Source organism: Scylla paramamosain, chromosome 1 (genome assembly GCF_035594125.1).
Source record: "Scylla paramamosain isolate STU-SP2022 chromosome 1, ASM3559412v1, whole genome shotgun sequence".
Classification (NCBI taxonomy): Eukaryota; Metazoa; Arthropoda; class Malacostraca; order Decapoda; family Portunidae; genus Scylla; species Scylla paramamosain.
The window spans coordinates 30,348,805-30,374,971 of record NC_087151.1 but is presented as its reverse complement, the minus strand read 5'-3'; the positions used below and the strand labels follow the sequence as shown (position 1 = coordinate 30,374,971).

The window sequence follows — 26,167 nt, the reverse complement described above, 5'->3', positions numbered from 1 at the left end:
CATATACACGTTTGTAAGAATATATATATATATATATATATATATATATATATATATATATATATATATATATATATATATATATATATATATATATAGTCTGTATGTACGCACGTGGCATCAACTACACTGTTTTTTCTACAACCTGTCTAGTATGGAGCTTGGGGTGTCCCTAGATTATGTGCAAGACACAGGTGGAACATAAAATCTATATACTTCACTCATTGAATTTTTTATTGTCTTATATTAATAATAAAACCAGTATTTTTACAAACACACTGAATAAATAATCATACAGTGATATAACACTGAAAATATTGTTAAAGAATCTCAAGATTCACAATACCAGTTAAAATACTGATAAGAATATTTAGATCTATCAAAAAATACATCAAAAATATTTCTTAGGGGATAAGGGTCATATACACAATGTGTATATACAGCATTTGCCAAAAAATGATCATAGAATTTCACAGATAAAAGTTCTGTGCCAGGAAAGATGACAAAACACAAGATGGAGTAAAAGTTGACTACCCTCAGTCAGTTGAGGGGAAATAAAAATGCATATCAAAATCTATTTCAACAAGCTATTATACAAAGTAATCATTATGCTTTGTAGAGTATATCATAGTGCCCAGGGCGATACAGCAGGTGAATGATTGGCTCCTTGTCTTCAGGAAAGTCATGAGACACCAGGGCGTCTCCCTCCCCTCGGTCAAGATACATGACCCGCACACCAACTCCCACAGCTGCAGTCAGGGCCACAATATGCAGGTGGTCACATTCTCTATACATAGGCTCAACTTCCTGTTGAAGAGAATTTTAGAGTTTAGAAAATATTAGTAAGTAGAGTAAAAAAGTTGGATTAATTCAGTCACCACTACCAATATATACTTACACAATAACCTTCATTACTATTCAACTTTACTAATTTTGAAATTTGCTGACAGCTGACTCAATTTCTGTGCTGCCATATTCTTAACTGAAAGCTTGATGATTACCTTGGACCTGAAAGTCTTATGCAAAATTTTATCAAAACTTATAAAATAAAAATCATACTCTGGTATGCCATCAGACTCCAATCTTTCCTACCATATAAAAAAGGGAGACTAACAATCACTATTTTGCCAATGTTACTGATGTCATTGATGCTTTACATAATTTCTTAGAAGCTCAAGATTTTAAGTTCTATAAGGAAGGGACCTATGGGCTACATAAACACTGGATTAAATGTGTAGACTTGCAAGGGCACTGTGTTGAAAAATATCTGTGGAGTTATCCAAAAGTTTTCTTTTAGGCTAGATCACAAATTTTTCAATCACCCTTTGTGCAGTTCATCACCTACATTCATATTTTGAAACAAAATACCTTTACCTATATATCTGACACCTGTTCTCAAGAATTCTCAGGGGGATTAGAGTTTTAATTAAAGTAAATGCAGGAAATGACTATGGTTCTGACCTGGGTGAGACAGGCTCCCTAAAAATCAAAGTAAAACATTATCAGACTACCTAAAACACAAATTTTTTTTTTTTGCATATAACTGAAGATAACAAATATATAGGATTTCATAAAACATCAAAAGGTTAAGGAGTAAAATTTGAAAAAAATAAATAAATAAATAAAAATAAATAATAAATAAATAAGTAAATAAATAAATAAATGAATAAATACATAAATATATATCTATATCTATATCTATATCTATCTATCTATCTATATCTATATATATATATATATATATATATATATATATATATATATATATATATATATATATATATATTATTAACAACACCTATAGGTACTGAATAACCATGTTCAGTGTATGTATCTCAACACTGGTGAAGGCCATAGTATAGCCTTCATTTTGGATATTAGATACCACTGAATGCAAATACAGGTACTCACCTTAGATTACTGGTACAGTACAGTAGTGGTAATTAAAAAACCAGGCAAAGACACAGTTTACAAACACAGCTGATGAACACTCACTATTGATATTATAAACTAATATATTTTATATTCCCAACTAAATAACTTCCTCATCAACAACTTAAGGTACTTGTGGATACCAATAAATGATAATACTAACCTTGGATTACCTGTATAAAAAAAAAGAAAAAAAAAAAAAAAAAAAAAAAAAAAGGCCAAACCACTGTTTACACAGATTATGAATGCTCACTGTTTATATCACCTTGTAACATCTATATTTCAGCCCATCCAGTCTTCATACCTTGCCTGGTTGGTGTTAACACACTCAATATTTTATCTGTGTGCAAAGGTTTGGTCTTCACTAAATTTAAATGATAAACAGTAGTCTTCCAGCAGTGTAAGCACGGGCAACTTCACTACTGCAGGTTACAAAAGAGAATAGCACAGTTGCCAAGCATGCTCCATCCCCACACATAAGAGTTCCAGACTTCTCTGTGGCTTGCTGTGGCCTATCCTTGCATTAGGGTTTTGAGTCCAACACATTACAGTATGACTTGTGGGCAAACTGATCCCTTGTGTTAGATGTATTTTGTATTAGTACATGTGCATTAGTGGTGACTTGGATGTACCTTATAAAAGGACTGCTGGGAAAAAAATTGGAGCAATTGTGGCCACAGCAAACCCAGATAAGGGGGTTTATGCAGTGGTTATGTCAGCAATAACTGATGTTTACTGGCTGGGATGAGACATCTCATCTTCCAAGAGCCAAGGTCAGCAGTCTTCACACCAGCTATCACCATGAGGATGTTGTCATGTGCTTCTACACTGCCTACAACAGTCCTCAGTGGTTCCCAGAGAAGCAACAGATTTATGACAAATTGGAATATCATGTTGGGAGCACAGGCTAAAGTTATGCATGGCTCATCTTTGTTTGACTAGTCTTTGAGTCTCTGGTGGATAATATTCTTCACCCTGAAACACGGCCACAGCAATATCAGTGCTTCCATTTTCTAACTTCCTTATGTTTCCCTATATACCCATTTATTGGCCAGCCCAAAGGAAGGACTAACACAACAGCTAGATGTGGTGTGCACTGGCTGGCCCAGCTCCCAGATTCAAACTGGAATCCATGGATTCATAATCAGATCTACTAGCCAGTGCACCACAGTGTTGATCATTATGGGGATTTACAAATTCTCAAAATTCCTATAAAATACTGCCACACCAATCAGGAAGCTCTGCATACTCCCCAGTGCCTCCACTGACTGCTATCATTTATACATGGAAATTTGGCTGTGTCTAAGACACTGCTCCATTGAATACCCATCTCCACTTGATAGCAAATATTTCAGATATCATGTCATAAGAAATATTATTTAATTTTTACAAAAGCTCATTATTTCAAATAATGAACAATTAATACTAAGAACAAGATATCTAGAGCATTTGGAGGTTTCTTCATTCCTTACCTGTTTACAAAATTCCTCCACTGTCCTTCCACCTTCAATGAAAAAGCTGAAGAATTCAGCATTTTTCTGTAGGTGAGCAGAAATGAGAAGTCGCAAATACACCACAAGATAATCTGAGGTTCCAGCATCATTGCAGACAGCTTCCACACGGTCAATACTTCCACTACCCTCTAGATCACTGACAACTTCCATGAACTGCAATGGAATAATTATGGAAAGTCAGAACACTGACCTCAGTAAAATGTGTTGTTAAATGCATGTTACATTTCTATACAGTGGAACCTCAGTTACTGAACACTTCCCTTTTTGAACAAATCAGTTTTCGAACAAAATTAACAACTGCTTCAGTTGCCATACCATAATTCCGTTCTCAAACAAAGTTAAATGAGTCCAAATATTAAAAGATAAAGCAAATGCTGCCATTTATTGCTGATTTATAGTTTCTATATTTCCTTAATTTTTATGTATTTGGAGGAGAGACACAGTGGGTAAGACATGTGATCCTGTTGGACTCAATGTAAACAGATAGTTTTCGATTGGCTCAAGGTTGGGAGTAATCCCAAGCCACCTGTGGCTCTCTAGATGACCCACAACTGCATTTTCCTAGTAATTTTTTTCCAGTACCAAGATGTCTAAGTGTTATGATCACCTTAATTTTGGCAGTAAGTCGGTTCCTCCTCTCTTTGTCACTCTGTAAGGCTTCCCTCACTACACTGGTGACAAATACATGTTTTCTGGATAAATAATTTCTGAGGTGGAAATGTTATAGAGTGGCCATCTTGGTAGAGAAGGAGTCTGTCATGAGTTTTTTTTTTTTTTTTTAATGGAGGGACACTGGCCAAGGGAGGGAAAAAAAGAAAAAAAAAAAAAAAAAAAAAAACAGAGATGCCAGTTGCTAAAACAGGGCAGCAGGGTGTCTGGGAATTAATTAATCCATTTTACACTGATTCCTATGGGGAAAATAGTTTAGATTCCCAAACATTTCAGATTCCAAATGGCATTCAGAAACAAATTAAGTTTGAGAACCAAGGTTCCACTGTACTGGCTTAATAATTTTGCCACCTAAATATAACACCGTCACTAGGTCGTGCTCTTGTCTGGCCTACATATTCCTGTTTTGGTTTTGTACAAGCAAAAAAATGAACTTACTATTCATAATTACTAGTTTGGAGATGTTCAAAGTTTTATAGTTTTTGCAGCATCACCTTTGTCAAGATAGGTGCTTAACCATCTATCTTGACAAAGACAGTACTACAATTGTACATGACTCAGGTGATGCAAGAAGCCAAAACAGATTTGTTAACAACGAAATGTGGCAGATTGGATAAGGATGCAAAAGAGACTGGAGGTAAAAATTTCATGAAGGAAAATAGAGAAACTGGAGAAGCTAAGCACCAAGAATGCTTTCAAGAAGATTACATGAGCAGCTGAGGGTAAAGATGATACAGACAGTATACAGGAACAATGAGAAGTACTGCTTGAGGCTGTACACGAAATCTGGTTGGACAAAGGGATGAACCTAGACTAAGCTTCAAGGCAGTGGAATGATGTGGTGATAACTGTGCAAGATGAAAAGATGTTGTATAATGCAATGAACATAAAAGACAGCAAAAAAGAATACCTAACAACAATATATATATATATATATATATATATATATATATATATATATATATATATATATATATATATATATATATATATATATATATATATATATATATATATATATATATATATATATATATATATATATATATATATATATATATATATAGTAACAAAGTAATACAAAGAATAAGGAGAAACATAAATAATTTGTTAACAAAATAATGATCAAACCCACATGGCATCTCTGAGATCTTGTGAACAGCAAGGAACACAGTGGGTGAAGAGCAGTCAGGGGAAAGTGAAGAGTGACACTGGTAGCAAGAATCAGAGCAGAGTCTGACCTAAATATAAAAACCCTAAATCCAGCAGCTCTGGCTTTTCTGTGGTCATTAACAGCATCAAACATCCTTTCTTATGTGTGTTTTCATAATGCCTTAGGAAAAGTTTAGAGTAATCAGAAACTTAGGTACTGAGGAATTACAACGATGTCATTTTATCAGACTAAAAAATCTGTAAACTGTTCACTTGGTTAATAATTTGCAATCATGTTGAGATCACTTATTGGCAATGACAAATATGAACCCTAATAACAAAGATGAAGAAAACTTGGTGAAGAGGACTGGATCACATGTGGGAGATATACTGTATAGCTAAGGGGCACATTACAAACAGGATGAATGAACAGTGTGAAGAGAGCATTAGATGCAAGTGGGGCATTTGTTAGGAAAGTATGAGTGGCTGAGTATAACAAAGATTAAGAGAGCAGATGTGAATTAATTACTGGGACACAGCATCAATGATCTCTATAGAGGTTAAAGAGAGTAAAGAAAAACCTCACCATGTCATGAAAATCCTCTGTGGTGAATTTGGGAAATCCAATTTCAAACAACTCTTCTTTGCTACTTTCAAGGTATTTCTTGAATCTGAAAAAAGAAATGTGTATACAAATAAAATAATACCATCTCATATTCTTTAGGTATAAGTTTGGACTTTGCATCCAAGAACAAAAATCTACAAATCTACTAAAAAAATATTGAAATACACATTATAAAGAAGAAATCTACTTTATTCCAATTTTACATATTATTTTCTAAGAATGTAATTCATTCTTAAAACACATGTTACCTAAAACTGAATCTTTAATAGTGGTTCCAATAATTAAAGTGTGTTATCCTTCCATTATATTTTACCTTAACTTCTCACATTCATTGATAACTATGCATGTGTGTGTGTGTGTGTGTGTGTGTGTGTGTGTGTGTGTGTGTGTGTGTGTGTGTGTGTGTGTGTGTGTGTGTGTGTGTGTGTGTGTGTGTGTGTAGCTCAATACTCACCTAACTAATTCATCCCTGTGATGAATGCAATACTCAAGGTAAGCAAATATAAAGCCTCTCAGGAAACAGTTGCCATCTGGTCTTGTTCGCCGCACATTTGAAAATTTTGGGAGAAGAGTTTTGACCTGAAAAAAATATAAATAAATAAATAAATAAAAAATTAAATTAAATTAAATAAATAAATAAAATAATTTAAAATAAATAAATAAATAAATAAAATAAATAAAATAAAGAAATAGGTCTAAATTACAAATATAAATACCTCACACATTCATTGGTCAATAAAGAAAAGTTCTTCTTTGTCAAACTTTTCCATCTCTGTCCATCAACATCTGCATTTCCTTCTTACTGGAAGTTTGCCTGTATTCAATCTATTTCTGGGAAGGATAACAGCTCTAGTCCTTTGAGTTACTAACTTTGTCATCATTTTGTTAAACATTTTATTTTTTCTTCACAGTAATAGATGAGATGAGTCTGAAGCAAGAGGTTTTCTCTACCATATGCTCTTCTATGACAGAAAGTAAGCTTTATTTCAGAATAACCTTCCACAGGGTGGTTGCAGTTTCAATATGTGGGTGCATCTTATTGTGGGTGGTGAGGTCACCACATTTCTGTACCTCAATCCGCCAGTTTGGATTTCTTACTCTTCTAAAGACTTTGAATCTATTCTCAACAGGATAATATTTAGTGTCTATCAGCTCACAATCTTCTATCTGGGCACTGATATAGATCCAGTAAAGAATGATATGCTGGTAATCTTCTGATTCACCTCATGAAACTTGGTTGCTCTCTTTTATGGTCTCAATCAATCAATCAATCAATCAATCAATCAATTAATCAATCAATAAATCAATCAATCAATCAGTTTGACAGTCTGGTATGAATTTTGAATTTCTAATCTTTCCTGTTACAGTTTCTACAGTATTAATCTCTACCTTTATTTCAAGTATCCTTTCTAACCACTCTATTGCTGCAAAGGTAGATGAACACTAATGTAATTTTGCATCTTGACTTGTAGATACAGTTAATTTCCATTTACCCAGAATACAATGAGAATGACAGACAAAAAAAAAAAAAAAAAAAAAAAAAAAAAAAAAAATATATATATATATATATATATATATATATATATATATATATATATATATATATATATATATATATATATATATATATATATATATATATATATATATATATATATATATATTAAATAGCAACAAAGTTCATCCTGAAACCATCTGGAGCAGATAACACCAATACTCAAAATACTTAAAACACTGCTTGATAAAAGCTATCTATTACATGTAATATCATGGAACTGATTCACCTGTACATTTGGCCACAAGGAAGAAGCCAAATCTAAGCTTAGGGGGATTGAGTCAAAATGGAGAGAACACTGGATCATATTACAACATTAGTGCTGCAAGCTACCAACAAACTTTTTGAAACTCTTTCACTGGCTCAATAAAAGCTGGCACTGAATTCTAAAAGCACCAAGTTTTGGTACTTGAACATTTTAGTAAATATCAATATCAATTGTTTCCTTGTAAAGTTGACTAAAAAAACAAAACAACAATAATGATGATATGTAATAACACATAATAACACTTTCTAAGACACCTAATGACCTTACATCAAAGAAAGGAACGCAAAGTTTCTTACTTTACTGCTGTAGACAGGATCATTTGAATATTCTTCCTCCAATGAACTTAAGCCATCTAAGGATCCAACCATGGCTGTGTTGGCTTTGATCTGGAAAACAGTAAAAAAATAAATAAATAAATAATAATAATAATAATAAATAAATGATAATAATAAATAAATAAATAAATAAATAAATAAATAAATAAATAAAATGCAACAACTACCACCTCATCAGTAGCATTACAGGGTAACAGATAGTTGGATTTTAGATTTATACAGTAAACATGTGATAAAAATTTGTGTAAAGTCTTACTCAACAGTGGTTTTCTAATGTTACTACTATATTAAATGGCATTAGTGACAATAATTATGTGGAAACTGGCAAACATTTACATTCTTATACTACAGATCAAACTGTGCACCATTAGTACACACAATATGTAACATACATGCCTGTGGTGGCCAATTTCAATTTTCTTTTTCTTGGTAAAATTAACTTATCTCACCCTAATGCTAAGAGAGAATATAGCAATATACTTTACAGAAACCTTTAAGTTGGTTAAATGTCATTTCTTCTGATTATATGGGACAAACACAGCTGCACTGTCATCAAATATTCTCTCTCTCTCTCTCTCTCTCTCTCTCTCTCTCTCTCTCTCACACACACACACACATGATCATTCTATATGCATGTGACTTGCAAAGGATTATCATATTCTACAACCTATTACACACAAAACTTCATGCATAGTGCAAAATAAGAGCTTGCAACATAAGTGGCATTACTGTCCTTGTCCTTTGGTACAAACCTAAATTCTAATTCTAAAGTTGTAATGGGAAACTTCTATTTGATCTGAATTAACAACTAATTCATGAAAGATGGAAATCTGTTTATATACACTGAAGAGATTGTTCAAAGCTACTTGTTTGATAAGAGATTGAGACAACAGGGAGTTTTCGGAACTAAACCGCTAGATGTCGTTGCTGCTCATCTAACTGTAGGAAAGAGAGCTAAAATATTGTTGTAGTAAATCCCAGGTGCGTAAAGATGCATAGAACATTGATCATCATGATACTATTGAAATGATGTATTGACTTTTCAATATCCGGTATGGATAATATTGAGAGAATGTGGTCAAATTAATGATTTTTTTGTGTGATTATCAAGTAAACTGCTAGCATTATCTTAAATAAAGCATATTACAAGTATAAATCCTATTGATTTGGACAATGAAAAAAATAAAAAAATCACACTGTATTATATAGTATGACACAACCTACTCAGTAACATCATGATATATGGCTCTAGTTTTTTTGTGGGGATTTTAGCATCCCTCTCACGAAGCGAGTGACAAGGCAAAGTAATCGAGAACCAAAACAAACATCTCTCAGGCGATCCCTGAGTGACGGGAGAGGAGTACAGGAAACTTTTTCACCAGTTTTGTAGTGGAGATGGGCACCGCAGCAACATTCAACTTCTTGTCCAACAACGTGTTTCTTAAGTTCAACCAACGCGGCTAAGTCAGGTGTTCGTATTGGTTAGAGATACAGCATTACTATCGCCAGGACACTCAAGTTGCCAATTTTTTTATTAAAATTGCCGTTTCCATAAACTAGGATGGAGATCTATGTAATTTGGACTTTTGACTGTCACAGACATGTTGTCTTTATGTTTACTGTCATCTAGATTAAGACGTTTCCAATCAAGATTTTGGAAATCAAGATTTGGAAATCTTAAGATGACCAAATAAATGTAAATGCCGATTCACTAGAAAATCAACTTATATACATTTGTTCAAGAAAAGAGTTTGATTTTACTTGTGTTACTACTTAGAAGGGATTACGTAGAAAAATACATTATATAAGCCTATTGCATCTTCATGTAAATAGAATAACACTGTAGGTATATCTGATATTGCTTGTATGTGAGAGAAGAGTTTGTGTTTGTGCTGCCACCTGGTGACAACCACTAGTTCTGAAAACTCCCCATTACCACAAAAATCTGAAGGTACACATCCATTGGCAAGGTAAATTTTTTTTTATAGTAAGTCCACCACGACATATTGTATTACCTCTTCTGCAATCTGTTTCTCCTGTGCCTTAATGAGTTCATCTTGATTGACATCTGCAAAATAAAACACATTCCATCAACACATGATATACTGGTGAGCACCTTTCCCAAGACACATCCAATATAATGAACACTCATTAATCATCCTTATCACAATTATCTGAGTCTCTATACAATGTACAGCATAGAGGGCATTCAAAATTTAATAAGCAGAAGTAATAGGAATAAGGCAGAAAAGATTGTTTTTCAAGTACTATTACATCATCCATTTTGCTGTATTTCAACCTAGCAAGTATGCAATATATATATATATATATATATATATATATATATATATATATATATATATATATATATATATATATATATATATATATATATATATATATATATATATATGAATAATTTTATGCTGTGCTGAGAATATGTGCAAGAGCAAGCTGCAATTACTCAACTTATTTCACTTATCAAATGTGCAGAATAGTAATCTGACACGTGTGACGATTTCATATTTCTAAAAAATATTAATTAATTAATTAATAAAAAAATAAAAATAAATAATAATAAAAAAAATATAATAATAAAATAATAATAATAATAATAATAATAATAATAATAATAATAATAATAATAATAATAACAATAATAATAATAATAATAATAATAATAATAATAATAATAATGATAATAGTAGTACAGGAGTTGAAATAAAACTTATATGAGGAGTATGTATGTACAGCATTGTATTTGGGAAACCCAGACCAAAGACAGAAGTGAAAGCTAGAAACAACTAATTTTAGTCTTACCTTCTTGCATGACAGTTAACTGGTTTCAGAAAAGCTTCTAGATAATTCTATGGATAACAAAGTGTATGATTATGATGATTAATTATTGAATTTTGGTGCTTTCATGATGCCATGGTACTTACAATTTCCCACTTCTGTTTTTATAAGTGTTTATTATAAAAACATAAGAAAATAAGGGAAGCTGCAAGAAGCCATCAGGTCTACACATGGCAATCCCAGCATTAAATGTATCTACCTCTTTCTACCTATCACCCTTATCCATGAATTTATCTAATCTTCTTTTGGAGCTCCCTAATGGCTCACCACTAACAACCAAGTTACTAAGTCTATTCTATTCATCTACCACTCTACTGGAGAACCAACTCCTTCCCATCTTTTTCTTAAATATATTTTTATCAAGCTTGAACCCATTATTTCTTAATGTATCCTAATTACCAACTCTGATGATTTTGCTTATTTCACATATGTTATATCCTCCATACCTCTATCAGATCACCTCAATCTACGCCTCTCTACGGAATATAAATTTAAAAGCTTTAATAAGGTATATTTTTTATCCCTAGTATCTTTTTAGTTATTTGCCTTTGTATTGATTCTTTCAGCCATGCATCCTTTCTGTAATATGTATGACATCTGTCAACATGGTTGGGATCTGATAAACTTTGGATTTCTGGCTAGCACAGTTATTTAGCTTGCTATCTGTGAGTTCCAAGAAGCAACCTGATAAGTGACCATTAAGTTTTATATATATATATATATATATATATATATATATATATATATATATATATATATATATATATATATATATATATATATATATATATATATATATATATATATATATATATATATATAGTAATGTTGGTACATGGAATAAGTGTGGTCTCTTCAACTTCAGTATTATGACTGGTACTATGAAGGTCCTGATTCTGACTACAATGCAAGATCATCCCAGGTTCAAATCCTGGTTATGGCCAGGATGTTTCTGTAACAAGTGCTTGCTTTCAGGTTCACCCAGCCTTGAAATGGGTACCAGACAGCTATGACAGGGACATAAAGGTGGCGGAGCAAGGAACCTACTCTATATGCCAGGGCCCAGGAAGGATGATGCTATAAACCCTATGCCTATGCTCAAAAATGAGTACAACAAACCTTTCCATTACTATAAAGCCTATTAAATCAGTATGTAGTGCACTTATCAGCTTGGTGAAAAATTTTAGTCAAATATGACATACATTACATTACAATATTTCTTTTAAACCATCAATCAATTTATCTATCTTACACATCACTTCCTTTGACTGAAGAGCCTCCATCTCCTCCTACCCAAAGATTCTTTTCTTGCTTATGCTAACATCCCTTTCACATATGTACTCCTTTTCCCTACATTCCCACCTTATGAGAGGGAGGCCACTTGCAAGATGGCAGGATTGATGTTTCACTTATCAAAATGGAGTTCCAGTGTTATGAGTAATGTTCAGTATTATTTCAGTAAAGAACATCCTCTAGATATTAAAGGCTTATCAGTTTCAAAGTGTAGATTTGGTCATTCTGAGGATTTTGACAGGTGAACTTGGTTGGCAAATTAAGAGGGGCTCTAATACTTAATTCTGAATGTTCTGAGGATTCAAATGGTGAAAACTCTGTTAGGTTAATCAGGTATATCTTATCTAATTTTTAAAATAATCTAAACAGTTTTAGTTATTAGGAGATTCTTGGATGGCAGTGAGCAGAGAAGGAAGACGTGGCCTGAATTTGAATCAGCCCAAGGAAAATATCTGTGGGCACTGGATGAACTTCTCATTATGAGCAAGTATTGCCCAATTTTATGAAAATACTCAGGATTCCCTGACCTTTTTTTTTTATGTGAACAATGTTCTGCCACTAATGTGAAATGCCATGGCATTTCACATTAGTGAAACTAACCAGAAAAGGAAGGTAAGGACAAATGAAATACTGCCCTGTCAGGAAAGTAAGATTTTTTTTCTTATGAACTATTCATAGCTAGATGGTAGCTAGATTAGGTTAGGTTAGGTTTGGTAAGGTTTAGTTTAGTTAGGTTTAAGTTTAGTTAAGTTAGGTTTGGTAGAATTTGGTTTCGCATCTAACAGACCTATGGCATGAGTACCAGTGGAGCAGGCCATAGTGTGTGAACAAAGAGCATAATTGTGAACAGTGACATGTTATTGTGTGTCTTTTTGAAGACAATTTTTGTTTCTTTTTGGCAGAATTTTTAGGTGTGTTTTGCATTAATTAATTACTCGTTCTTTTTTTTGCAAATCACTACTTTCCAAGGTTTTGGTAATGGTAATTCTGTGTTACCTACAAGGACAAAAATATTTTTTTCTGGATGATTTCAGCATGTTTTGTATTAATATGTTAGTTGTTTTTATTGCAAATCAGCAGTTCTGGGATGTATGATAAAAAAAGGGATTTGCACAAGAAAGGGCTAGCAGTTTAATTTAATACTACAAAAATTTGCCAGAAAAAATATTTTCGTCCACCAACTTGAAAAGGGCAAGAAATTTTATATTTACCTTCAAAAGTTCTACATGGCAGTTAGATTTTATGTACCAATTCGGAGGGTGTGTTTAGCTTTAGGGCTAATATATATATATATATATATATATATATATATATATATATATATATATATATATATATATATATATATATATATATATGAAAAAAAAAGCCTTTGAAGAGAAATTGTTTGCAAACTAATCCAAATAATTGAGAAGTATTACAGAAGAAGGGGAAAAAACAAAAACATGTCCAGTCAAAATTCACTGGATGCAGTTTACTGGAATTCAACAAATATCTAGTTCATCAATATCATGCATGAACACTTATTTTCCTTCAGCTTGAAGAGAAATTGTTTGCAAACTAATCCAAATAATTGAGAAGTATTACAGAAGAAGGGGAAAAAAAAAATGTCCAGTCAAAATTCACTGGATGCAGTTTACTGGAATTCAACAAATATCTAGTTCATCAATATCATGCATGAACACTTATCTTCCTTCAGCTTGGTTCACTGCCACCCCCCCTCAGCCTTAAGTGTATCTATCTCTGTAGCAGCAAGGCCAGGTCAGGACAGGCTGCCCAGCCCTCCCAGCCCGTAACAATCTCACTTATACGCGGCCTAACACGGCTCAAATTTTGTAAATTAGTATTAACTACAGTCGTCAGTTTATAAAAAGTGATTACTTGGATCATATTCACAGGTCTTGGGCGCGTTGTCGTCATTGATGTTATTCTCCATGTCTAGCGTAGTCCTCGCCTGCAGACACCTCGCCCCTCACACCGCCTCGCCGCTCGCTCACCGTGTTTACCGCCACCTGCCACTCCCTCGCTGCACTGCTGCCCTCACCTCGCCCCTCGCCCCTCACACCAATACCCTCGCCCCAGCTTGTCTACAGTAGTACATGGAAAGATCAATAGTTTATTCATAAAAATGTAGTGAATGCAATCTGCCTACTTTCCTTCAAATGTTAAGGTGTGCGCAAGCAGAAGTCACAGTCACTTGAAGGAGTACGAACTTGTAGTGTTCGCGAACACAAAACTTCATGAATTCTAAAGAAAATTATATCACACGAATACGAACATATATATAGAGTGCGTGTGTGTGTGTGTGTGTTTATATATATATATATATATATATATATATATATATATATATATATATATATATATATATATATATATATATATATATATATATATATATATATATATATATATATATATATATATATATATATATATATATATATATATATATATATGTGTGTGTGTGTGTGTGTGTGTGTGTGTGTGTGTGTGTTCTTATTGCTTGCCTTATAATTCTGCTGACCTTCCTCATGGATTTGCTCCCTCTCTCTCTCTCTCTCTCTCTCTCTCTCTCTCTCTCTCTCTCATATATATATATATATATATATATATATATATATATATATATATATATATATATATATATATATATATATATATATATATATATATATATATATATATATATATATATATATATATATATATATATATATATAAATATAATAATAAAAAAAATAAAATAAAAAAACGGGTTTGAGTCATCAGTCCTGTCAGACGTACAAATAGGTAAATATAAATAAGTGAATATGCTCTATGACACTGAACTATGCAATGGAATACGTATTTCTGATGTCAAAATAGTGTGCTAAATTCACGTTAAAAGATGTTTTACCAGTACAGAGAGCAGGAACAAGATAATGGTCTATGCCATCTCAGACGGGATAAGTGAAACATTAGAGAAATTAGAACCATCAACGTGAGGGAAAAACAAAGAAATTATTTTTGACCCTAAATGGTAGAGAGAGAGAGAGAGAGAGAGAGAGAGAGAGAGAGAGAGAGAGAGAGAGAGAGAGAATACTCGAGTATAACCTCTATCCACTTTGAGTAAGATTCCTTTATCTTGAAGAAAATCTTTCATATTTCCATACGTAAAATAAATAAATAAATAAATATACAGATAAATAAATAAAAAGCTTTGTTTACCATGACTGCTCAGGCCTGGTGGTACCTTCTCGAACGTCAACACAACCATGATGTACGATAATACGAAAATCAACGGAATTTACTAACTACCTACTACTTCTTTACAGATGTATGGCTGTGCATGAAGCCATCTGAAAGACCCTTTTCCTTCAGAATGATTAAGTTTGATAGGCATGGAAAACAATACAGACAGGTTAATAATTGCACATTGTAGATAGTAGCAGAAAAAAAAAAATCATCATGATCGCAAGCCGCCCATGGTTTGTGTGTGCTGATGTAATGTGGTATCATATGAATGACTAAACATGGAAACTTACAGTTTTTTTCACGTTGGTGATAGGTATGATTTTGTGATAAGGATGTCTGTAAAAAAATAATAAATGAAAATAAATGAAAACTATGTTGGTTTCTCTATAGTGACATTGATAACCAAGTGACTTTACGGTGATATAAAAAAAAATGAAAATATGAATGTTGAGAAAATAACAGATAATTTCAGAAATAATTTTAATTCAACATTTTTCAAGTGTACGAAAGTTTGTATAGGAGTACGATAGTTTCGTAGTACGTGCGGGACAGGCGGCTGCTGAGGCGCGGCGGTGGAGCGAGGTGGTGCAGACAGTGCTGTCATCTGGCTAGGAATCTAATTTAATCTCCCCATCCTTGTTTCCTACCAAATTTGTATCTTCATAATCTGAAAGCCGCTGCAACAAATAACCGAAATGGCTTCTAAAGCGGTTCCTGCTCCTAAAACTAGGCCCAGCAAATCTGAATTTAAAGACAAGGAAAAGCCAGCACAAATCAGGAGCAGTAATATAGTCGCCGCTAAAGGTAAGGCAGTTTTAAGGCAATAACTACGTAAAATAATCTGTCACGTAACTTCTGAGTATGTAATGGCGTGCTTGATTGTAAGTTAAGAAAATGGGTGAGTCACGAAAAATATCACTTCCTCCATCTCTGAGTGATTCCCTGCCTTGTCTAATTATAGGATTTACATGTGACTCATTTAAAAGGCGGTGGTGTAATGGTGTGACCTGCAGAGGAAGGGCTAGGGTGGTTGATGCCCGGGCTGCCCTTCACTTTGAGGGGGATGCCCTGGTTACTACCAATACCAATACCCAAGTTGTCATGTCATTGTTTGTTCCGTATTTGTGATGTTGATTAGACACGTAAGTGCGTTAGTGATTAGTTTGGTTGCTTCCTTTGTTGGTGTGTGGGGTGGTGTGTGTGGAAGGGGTGTGGTGCAGGGGTGGCGCGGGTGTGAAGTACCGGGTGTGCTGGGGCGTGTGGTGGGGTGTGCGGTGACTCATGCCACACCTGTCCTGCACACCGCTGACATGAGGCGTGCTGCACCACCTCACGCCCTCACACACCCCTCACTCGCAATGCTGTCTGGAAGCAAAGAAATCGAGGTAGGGAGGGTGTCCACCTCGACATGTCTAGTAGTGTTAAGTTGACTGACTCCCAGCTGCCCTCCTTGGTATTGTATTTTTCAATTTATTTAGTACTGTTTATTGTATGTAAGTAAAATGTGCTGCAAGGTAACTTGATTTGTGTTTCTAACGATGGACACTAGAGTTTGTGCATTAGAAATTATCATTAAACGTATTTAGAGCTTATGAAATTGAATGTGATAAATTGAGTTCAAGTACTAGCAGAAAAGATAAGAATTTGCAGTTGTGGTAAACCTGCCCTTTGTATAGAGAGTTGTGAAGTTTGTTTTAGCTTTTATTTCATAGTAAGATAGTGTTTAGTATCTCTCTCTCTCTCTCTCTCTCTCTCTCTCTCTCTCTCTCTCTCTCTCTCTCTCTCTCTCTCTCTCTCTCTCTCTTTACTCAGTCATATTTTCCAAACCTCTTGTGTTCAGCAATTTTTCCAGTGTTTGGATATCTGTACTATCTTTGAGTAGTGTTTCCACTCTATATTTTTCCTTCCTTTCATTTGATGTATCACTGATAACTTGTAATGGAAGTGTGTGGATGAAGTAACATCTATCATTATACAGCTGTCGCTGATGCCATCAAGACATCACTGGGCCCACGGGGCATGGATAAGATGATTCAAGATGGGAAAGGAGAGGTCACCATCACCAATGATGGTGCCACTATCCTGAAGCAGATGAAGGTGCTGCACCCTGCTGCCAAGATGTTGGTGGAGCTGTCTCAGGCCCAGGATGCTGAGGCGGGTGATGGCACCACCAGTGTTGTCATCTTGGCAGGTAAAGTAGTGAATGGATGATATTTTAGAAATTGTGGTCAGCTTTGTAACATGATATTATCACATTGGGGGAAGTACAAGGTATCATGCAGTATGTCACTGTTAGAGAATACATTAGAGATTGTGCAATAGTTCTGTACATTTTTGCTAGCAATTAAATTGTGTTGTGACTATACGAAGGAACTTAGTAAATTAAGTACCCTCACTCCATGCTCTTGAGTCTTTCAAATTTTGTCATCAGGCTTTGTCTTCAATCACTGCCTTTCTTTATCCCATATTTGTGTGGGGTTAATGCTTTTTAATGTTCTCTTAATTCCTCCCTTACACAGTCTCTCCACCTCTGCTTTGGTCTTCCTCTTCGTTTCCTGTTGTGCACCTCCATCTTCACTTTTCTCTCATATGACTCTTCCCTTCTCTTCACATGACCAAATCACTGCATTTTTTTTTTTTCTCCTGTGTTATCCTTGATATTTCCACTATTTTTGTATTCCCTTGTATTTCATTCCTGGTCTTGCCCATCATTGACCCGACACATTCATTTTTGTTATGTCCAATGTTTTCTTCTGCATTTTCTGCACTGGCCACGCCTCAGCTCCATGCGTCATTGCTAGTCTTACTCCCATCTATAAATACTATTTGCCTTATTCTATCTTTATCAGGGACATGTTTATGAGGGCTGCAGAAGTACCTTAAGTTGCTACTTAAAATATGCTTTGAATAATGGAAAAAATGTACGAGTACCCTTTTGAGTAGTGCAGGTGCTGCTGATGGAGCATTTGTGCATTTTAAATGTTAAGGGAAAAGTGGTACAACATGCAGCATTGAATGAAGTTGTGACAAGACTGGAAGAAAGTGTTATGTAGAGCATGCGTTCAGTTATGGAAAATCAATAGATCTTGAAATTTTTTACCAGTTTGCTCCCTTGTTATCGGATTGATTTATTACTTTAAAAAATTAGATTTTGAGGTAGTAGTAACATACATATGCATATTTTCAGGTGCCATGCTGGAGACTTCTCAAAAGCTGCTGACCAAGGGATTTCATCCAGCTGCAATCTCCGACTCTCTGCTTCACTTCTCAGCTAAGGCTGTGGAGGTGTTGGAATCAATGGCAATTCCTGTTGATCTCACAGACAATGCTTCTTTGCTTAAGAGTGCAAACACAGCTCTTAATTCCAAGGTAAAAAGTAGTAACTTGAATTTTTCTCCCATCTAACATGTTTGACAGCTCATGTCTTTTTTTTTTTTTTTTTTTTTTTTTTTTTTTTTTTTTTTTTTTGCCTTGGACATATCAAAAGCTTTTGATAGTCTGGCACAAAGCTTTGATTTTCAAACTACCCTCCTATGGCTTCTATCCTCTCTGTAACTTCATCTCAAATTTCCTTTCTGACTGTGTAACTTCATCTCAAGTTTCCTTTCTGACCGTTCTATTGCTGCTGTGGTAGACAGTCACTGTTCTTCTCCTAAATCTATTAACAGTGGTGTTCTTCAGGGTTCTGTCCTGTCACCCACTCGCTTATTATTCATTAATGATCTAAACCAAACTTCTTGTCCTATCCACTCCTACACTGATGATACCACCCTGCACTTTTCCATGTCTTTTCGTAGATGTCCAACCCTTTAGGATGTAAACATTTCACGCAGGGAAGCCACAGAATGCTTGACTTCCGATCTTTCTAAAATTTCTGATTGGGGCAAAGCAAACCTGGTATTATTCAATGCCTCAAAAACTCAATTCCTCCATCTATCAACTCGACACAACCTTCCAGACAAGTATCCCCTCTTCTTCAATGACACTCAACTGTCCTCCTCTTTTATACAACATCCTCAGTCTGTCCTTTACTTATAATCTGAACTGGAAACTTCACATCTCATCTCTAGCTAAAACAGCTTCTATGAAGTTAGGCGTTCTGAGACGTCTCCGCCAGTTTTTCTCACCCCCCCAGCTGCTAACTCTGTACAAGGGCCTTATCCATCCATGTATGGAGTATGCTTCACATGTCTGGGGGGGTTCCACTCATACTGCTCTTGCAGACAGGGTGGAATCAAAAGCTTTTCTTCTCATCAACTCCTCTCCTCTAACTGACTGTCTTCAGCCTCTCTCCCATCTCCGCAATGTTGCATCTCTAGCTGTCTTCTACCGCTATTTTCATGCTAACTGCTCTTCTGATCTTGTTAACTGCATGCCTCCCCTCCTCCTGTGGCCTCGCTGCACAAGACTTTCTTCTTTCTCTCACCCCTATTCTGTCCACCTCTCTAACGCAAGAGTTAACCAGTATTCTCAGTCATTCATCCCTTTCTCTGGTAAACTCTGGAACTCCCTGCCTGCTTCTGTATTTCCACCTTCCTATGACTTGAATTCCTTCAAGAGGGAGGTTTCAAGACACTTATCCTTCAATTTTTGACTACTGCTTTGGACCTTTTATGGGACTGGCATTTCAGTGGGCATTTTTTTTTATTGGATTTTTGTTGCCCTTAGTCAGTGTCCCTCCTACATAAAAAAAATATATATATATATATATATATATATATATATATATATATATATATATATATATATATATATATATATATATATATATATCCTTGTCATCTTGGCCTTCATTTATATGCTTCAGGTAACTTAAACATCCTAAGGTTTTGCTTCACTATCTATTCAGCCATTTATTTTAATAGATTTGCTTTTTATTACTGTCCTCATTCACCTTGCCCTGTACATCAGGCACATCTCAGATATCTCTGTCTGTAAATGGCACTAATGTGTGTGCTCCTCCATTATAATCTTGGAGGTTGGTGTCCTTAATACTTCATATGGTATTCTTTTGTTAAGCTTAGGATATTCTCATCTTATGCTTAAATCTTGGTCCGTGAAGCTGAGTCTGTTAAGCTGATTTTTGTTTAATTTTTGTTGGATGTCTAATAATAGTAATTTACTGCAATACAGAATTCAGTTATGGTTAATTCAATCACTTTGTTGTTATGGTTAATTCAGTCACTTTGCTGTTATGTTTTGAAGAATCTCTGTTAATGTTCTATTGCAATTGTAATGTTTCAGGTGGTCCATGAGCACTCAGGTATGTTGGCTCCAATGGCTGTGGATGCAGTTTTGAAAATTGTAGACCCAAACAAGGATCAAAATGTTGATCTGAAGGATATTCACATCATCAAGAAGCTTGGAGAAACAGTAGAAGACTCGCAGCTTGTGGATGGCATTGTCTTCACCCAGAAGTCTCAGGGTATTGGAGGACCCAGCAAGATAGAAAAGGCCAAGATTGGACTGATTCAGTTCTGTATATCCCCTCCAAAAACGGATGTAAGTTAAACTAGCATTGCTGTGTCATCTTTTAAAATGAAACAGTTGTGAAATTGACATGAAGAATTACAAGATCATTATGGAGGGAAGCAGACTGCAATATTTTGTTTTGTGGGATTATGTAAATGTCATAACATGTGACTTTTATTCACTTAGGTTGACATCACCTTCTACTATGATTACTTTGAAACTTATTCTCCTTACAAACCAAATCTTGTGCTCTGTTTTATTTATTTATTTATTTATTTTTATTTATTTATTTCATCTGCTGATTTTATTTCCCCCTTTTCTTTCTTTTTCTGTGAAAAAATGTAAAATTTTCATTCCCTGTTCCTTATTATAAAAATCAATGTATACTCTGATAATGTTTGGATAAGAAATCATTGCTAATTATATTTTTATTTGTTTCATATTTAGGATGGTTTGAGCAGGAATATCATTATCATGGATGAAAGTGACAACTTAAGCTTTGAGAGATAGGCAATTTTCTACAAAAAGGCTATTATAAAAACTAGAAAGTTCATTGATGATGTAACATTTTCCCTGACAGCTAATAGTAATTTGTATTGTAACAAAATTTCAAAATTTTCTGTTATGTACACTTCTTTTAATGCTTAGGATTGTCATGGACACATGCTTGTATTAAACTCTTTCTTTCAGATGGACAACACAGTACTTATCAGGGATTATGCTGCCATGGACCGGGTGCTGCGGGAGGAACGGCAGTATATACTCAACATTACCAAGAAGATTAAAGCTGCTGGCTGCAATGTTCTGCTTATTCAAAAGTCAATCTTGAGGTACATACACATGAAGTGTCATCATAATTATCCTTGTATATATTGCAGTGGTATTAGATTAGTGGATGTAATTTGTAAGAAGAGTAGATCTAAGAGTACTAAAATGTATGGCCTTAATGTAAATATTGTTTCAGTGAATAATTAATATTTATAGTTTTGAAGGAAATCTAAGAAGTGATACAGCCTTGGGTTACAGGTGCTTGAATGAATAGCTTGATGTGCTCAGGGGAAGGTGATATACTTTTGCAATCCATATTTTACCCCTAGAAAATATTGTAGCATTTAAGCTATGCTCGTTTGTTACATGGCATGCATTTTTAAGTGATTATTCTGTAATGCATCAACTTTCACTAGGGATGCTGTCAGTGACTTGGCACTGCACCTTTTGGCGAAGCAGAAGATCATGGTTGTGAAGGACATTGAACGGGAAGATATTGAGTTTGTTTGCAAGACTCTTGGCTGTAGACCTATTGCTTCTCTTGACCATTTTACACCAGAGGCATTAGGAACAGCAGAGCTTTCAGAAGAGTTCCAGGCTGGAGACAGCAAGTTTGTCAAAATAACAGGAGTGCAGAATCCAGGAAGAACTGTGTCAATCTTGCTTCGTGGCAGTAATAAACAGGTAAGGAAGACAATACATATTAATCTATTGGAATAAATTGGTAACCTCTTTTTAGTTTTGAGCAAACACACGAGGCAAGAACTGTTCATTCCACATTTATGTTAGACTACAAGATTACAATTCCTCAGCTTAGATGGCACCATATGACTACAGTGTTGCAGTGCCTTCCCTTTTTAAATAAATTAAATCCTCAATTTGGATCCACACCTGCTTTCTGCTATGCAAATTGGGGCCTTTTTTTTTTTTTTTTTTTTTTTTTTTTTTTTTTTTTTTTTTTTTTTTTTTTGTGTGTGTGTGTGTGTGTGTGTGTGTGTGTGTGTGTGTGTGTGTGTGTGATAAATTAGCCCTATTGGTTTGGCTGAGTTGAAATTTTAACTTGGCATGTCTTAGTAATTAACTACAGCAGTACCAAGCCATAAGATAATAATTTTTCTGTTGTAAGTGGTTCATGAGCATTCTTTAAGATGTTAGCCTCATGGCCTCATTGATTGATTATTATAAAGCTTTTAATACTAATTGACACTGGTTGGGGGGCACATCCAGGGCACACACTGTGGTAAGGTTAGAGTACTGCCACCATATTCTGTGCACATTATAAAATTTAGATGTAGGGGATGAAGTGAAGGGACTGGGAACTCTTTCCTCTGTATTGTCATTCCCATGATAAAGCAAAGCCTGATGTGTTGTCTCAGCCATCCCCTCATATGGGATGAAGTGAAGGGACTGGGAACTTCTTCCATTGTATTGTCATTCCCATGACAAAGCAAGACTTGATCTATTGTCTCTGCTATCCCCTCTTAAAAGGAATTTTAACCTGTTTTCTTGATTAGATGCTAATTAAAGAATTTTTTCAAGGTGTTGGAAGAAGCTGACCGCTCACTCCATGATGCCTTGTGTGTCATTCGTTGTTTGGTGAAGAAACGTTTCCTTATTCCTGGAGGTGGAGCTCCAGAAGCAGAGTTGTCTGTTAAATTGACTCAGTATGCACACACAATGAAGGGCATGGATGCATATTGTTTCAGGTGAGTGAGGCCAATGCACTATCATCTGTAGTCACAGTTGGATGCTTGGGATTCAGTTAAATTACTACACCAAAAATGTAGAATCCTGATGTTCATAGCATTGTAGTTAATATATTGATTGAGATGAGAAGTTATGAAAGAATAGTATATCTAAAGTGGAGATGACATATTTTGAAGGGCCATATTGTGTACTCTCTTTGAAAGGCACCAAGACATTAAAATAATTTTTGATAAAGTTTTGTCTCTTCTTTGCAGAGCTTTTGCTGAATCACTTGAAGTCATCCCAGGAATCCTTTCTGAGAATGCTGGTCTGAGCCCTATCTCCACAGTGACAGAACTGAGAAATCGACATGCCCGAGGGGAGACGCATGCTGGAATCAATGTTCGCAAGGTAGTAATCTAGTATTAACTTTTATCTATATCAGCAGTGTCTTTGTTGCTTTAAAGCTGTGTGTAGGCTGTAACTGTAGTAAGAACAAGAAAATGCAGATAACAGTACATGTTCTGAGCATATTTCTTTCAGAAGTGATGCATTTTTTTTCATGATTGTGACTTATAGAATATTATGAAATGCTGAGTGAGATTGTGACTTATAGAATATTATGAAATGCTGAGTGACTTTGTTGCATTTCCAGGGAAGCATCAGCAACATCATTGATGAGAATGTGCTTCAGCCCCTCCTTGTTTCAACCTCTGCCATCACACTGGCTGCAGAGTGTGTGCGCTCCATCCTCAAAATTGATGACATTGTAAGTATACATAAGACAAATGGTTAATGGCTGAATGGCGAGTAACAATTCATCATTCGTCGAGTACCGCCAATTAATACAGTAAAAGTGCCCATGATACATATAAGTTCTGATCATCTTCACTTTTGTTTTACATCCTTTCACTGTGCATGTTTTTCTCTTCTCAGGCCTTTGACAATGAAATAGACACTTTTATATCCAGTCAACTGTTGCTTACACAAAGATCTGTCCTGTTTCTAAAATGAATTGAATGACAGATACAGAGAAAAACATACTATATTTGATGAGATTGGTCTGACATTGTTACTTTGTATTGAATGACAGATAGGGAGAAAAACATAATATATTTGATGAGATTGGTCTGACATTCTATTACACATGTGGTTTTTGTTGCATCCTTGCACCTCATATCCAGTACAGTTATCTTCTACACTAATTGCTGTTCCATTCCCTATCATTATTCTATGCTCAGAGATCAGCAAGCTTTTTTTCCAGGATCAATTCTCTCACTCTCTTGACCCTTTGTGTTACTCCCAAGTCTTCCTCAGACACCTGATATCTACAACAATCTTTTCTCTCCTGCTCCTATGTTCTTTTTCAGTCTCGTATAGTGTAGTTGGGATTGATATCTACTTTAATAAAATTACTGTTGTTGTGGAAAGAAATGTTTGGATATGATTTAAATATTTTCCTTGTTTTTCAGGTCAATGTCATCCGCTAGGTGGTTTGTGTGGGTTAAGAACAAGATGCTGCCCGTGATGCCAGTTAAATAACGCTCGACTTATCTCACTGCTTTTTCCTTCAAGTGCATTGCTTACATATTCAATAAAATAACAACAACCAAAATTATTTTACCCTTAAAAACCCTCAGTGCACAAAAAAAAAAAAAAAAAAATACCTCTCCTTGCACCACACATGGAGAGGTATGATCACTATTCATTGCTTACTATGTATCTTCCAATATGAAAATCTACTGGGATAGAATGTCAAATGAATGCAAGTTCTGTGGGAGATATCTACTAGATGACAGAGCTGGGGAGAAAAAAAATTTGTAAAGTATGCTGACTCTTATTATAAGTAGTGGGCACCCAAGAGATGCACTCTGTTGAGTTGAGGGGTATGCTGTGGAACTGGAATACTCTGAGCAGTAGTAAGGAAGGGGGTTATCCTTTTAATGGCTTCACTATAGGAAAAGGAGGGATAGGGTCATGTGTGTACATACAAAATATCTAAAGTATCTTTGCCCATCACTTCCTGTGTTCCTCAAACTTCACTCAAATTAAGATTCAATGGCATATTAAACTTAGGCAAACACTGTTTATGAATGTATTGCCCAGCCATACTTGAATTTTATGCCACTGTTAAACAAGGCCTCAAGATGCATATGTGAATAGAACATTTTCAACTTGGAATAACTTGTATTTTCATCCCTAGCAGTATCTGCAGGAACTCCTATTACACCCTCTGGAGACTGATGGTGAATGATGATATAACTGTCCTCACCGTCAAAGATGATAAATGGACAATACAAGGAAAAGAAGAGAATATTGAACAAGATACCCATTTAACAAAAGTAAATGAAAAATAATGAGAAAAAAAGTGAGAAATGAGAACTAAAATATCACTTGACATTTCAAATATAAGGATACTGCTTCAATAATTCTATAAAGCTGAGTGTTACTTCTTGTCCACTCTTTGGGGCTTGTCAAGAAGGCCAGTGTGAGAAGCGAAGTGTATAGTTCTTCCTTGTCTGATTATAGCACATCCATACAGTATAGCATGCCATGAAGCATGTGGCAAGTTAAAAAGGCACCTTTACAACACATCAAATATCACCACCACTAATATTAACTACTACATGTGGTTGGCACAATAATAAGACTGGAATGAGTATCCTAAGCTCTGATACCTTTTTCTAATAGACAATATCCAAAAGGAGGGAAAACCATTAAAATTATCTCTTAAGTTTCAGAAAGTCCTACATCTTCATGATGAGAAAAATCTGCTAATACTAATTTCATAAGGAGAGGATAGAA

The 26,167-nt window shown here is 34.8% G+C and overlaps 2 protein-coding genes across 2 annotated transcripts; one reads left to right on the top strand and one right to left on the bottom strand.

Annotated features, from left to right (window-relative positions):
- Positions 1 to 216: 216 nt before the first annotated feature.
- LOC135103388 (ubiquitin thioesterase otubain-like) lies at positions 217 to 14,240 on the bottom strand. Its single transcript, XM_064009529.1, has 7 exons — positions 14,081 to 14,240; positions 10,066 to 10,118; positions 8,012 to 8,101; positions 6,347 to 6,471; positions 5,854 to 5,938; positions 3,405 to 3,599; positions 217 to 807 (listed from the first exon to the last, which is right to left on the bottom strand). Exons 1-7 carry the CDS (start codon positions 14,133 to 14,135, stop codon positions 607 to 609), a joined length of 804 nt encoding a protein of 267 aa, XP_063865599.1. The 5' UTR covers positions 14,136 to 14,240; the 3' UTR covers positions 217 to 606.
- Positions 14,241 to 15,955: 1,715 nt separating this feature from the next.
- Positions 15,956 to 24,977, top strand: LOC135103373 (T-complex protein 1 subunit delta-like). The gene is made up of 10 exons (XM_064009500.1): positions 15,956 to 16,240; positions 17,415 to 17,627; positions 18,624 to 18,805; positions 20,681 to 20,938; positions 21,599 to 21,738; positions 22,093 to 22,360; positions 23,216 to 23,382; positions 23,638 to 23,773; positions 24,018 to 24,131; positions 24,835 to 24,977. Exons 1-10 carry the CDS (start codon positions 16,132 to 16,134, stop codon positions 24,850 to 24,852), a joined length of 1,605 nt encoding a protein of 534 aa, XP_063865570.1. The 5' UTR covers positions 15,956 to 16,131; the 3' UTR covers positions 24,853 to 24,977.
- Positions 24,978 to 26,167: the final 1,190 nt, after the last annotated feature.

What these genes read in the sequence shown, in the direction of transcription:
- LOC135103373 (XM_064009500.1), top strand. Translation starts at nt 16,132, where the DNA reads ATGGCTTCTAAAGCGGTTCCTGCTCCTAAAACTAGGCCCAGCAAATCT. An exon ending in TAATATAGTCGCCGCTAAAG is followed by an intron (nt 16,241 to 17,414) that starts GTAAGGCAGTTT and finishes ATCATTATACAG; the next exon opens with CTGTCGCTGATGCCATCAAG. An exon ending in ATGGATGCATATTGTTTCAG is followed by an intron (nt 23,383 to 23,637) that starts GTGAGTGAGGCC and finishes TCTTCTTTGCAG; the next exon opens with AGCTTTTGCTGAATCACTTG.
- LOC135103388 (XM_064009529.1), bottom strand. Translation starts at nt 14,135, where the DNA reads ATGGAGAATAACATCAATGACGACAACGCGCCCAAGACCTGTGAATAT. An exon ending in CACAGGGATGAATTAGTTAG is followed by an intron (nt 5,939 to 6,346) that starts GTGAGTATTGAG and finishes TTCTTTTTTCAG; the next exon opens with ATTCAAGAAATACCTTGAAA. An exon ending in TGGAGGAATTTTGTAAACAG is followed by an intron (nt 808 to 3,404) that starts GTAAGGAATGAA and finishes TCTCTTCAACAG; the next exon opens with GAAGTTGAGCCTATGTATAG.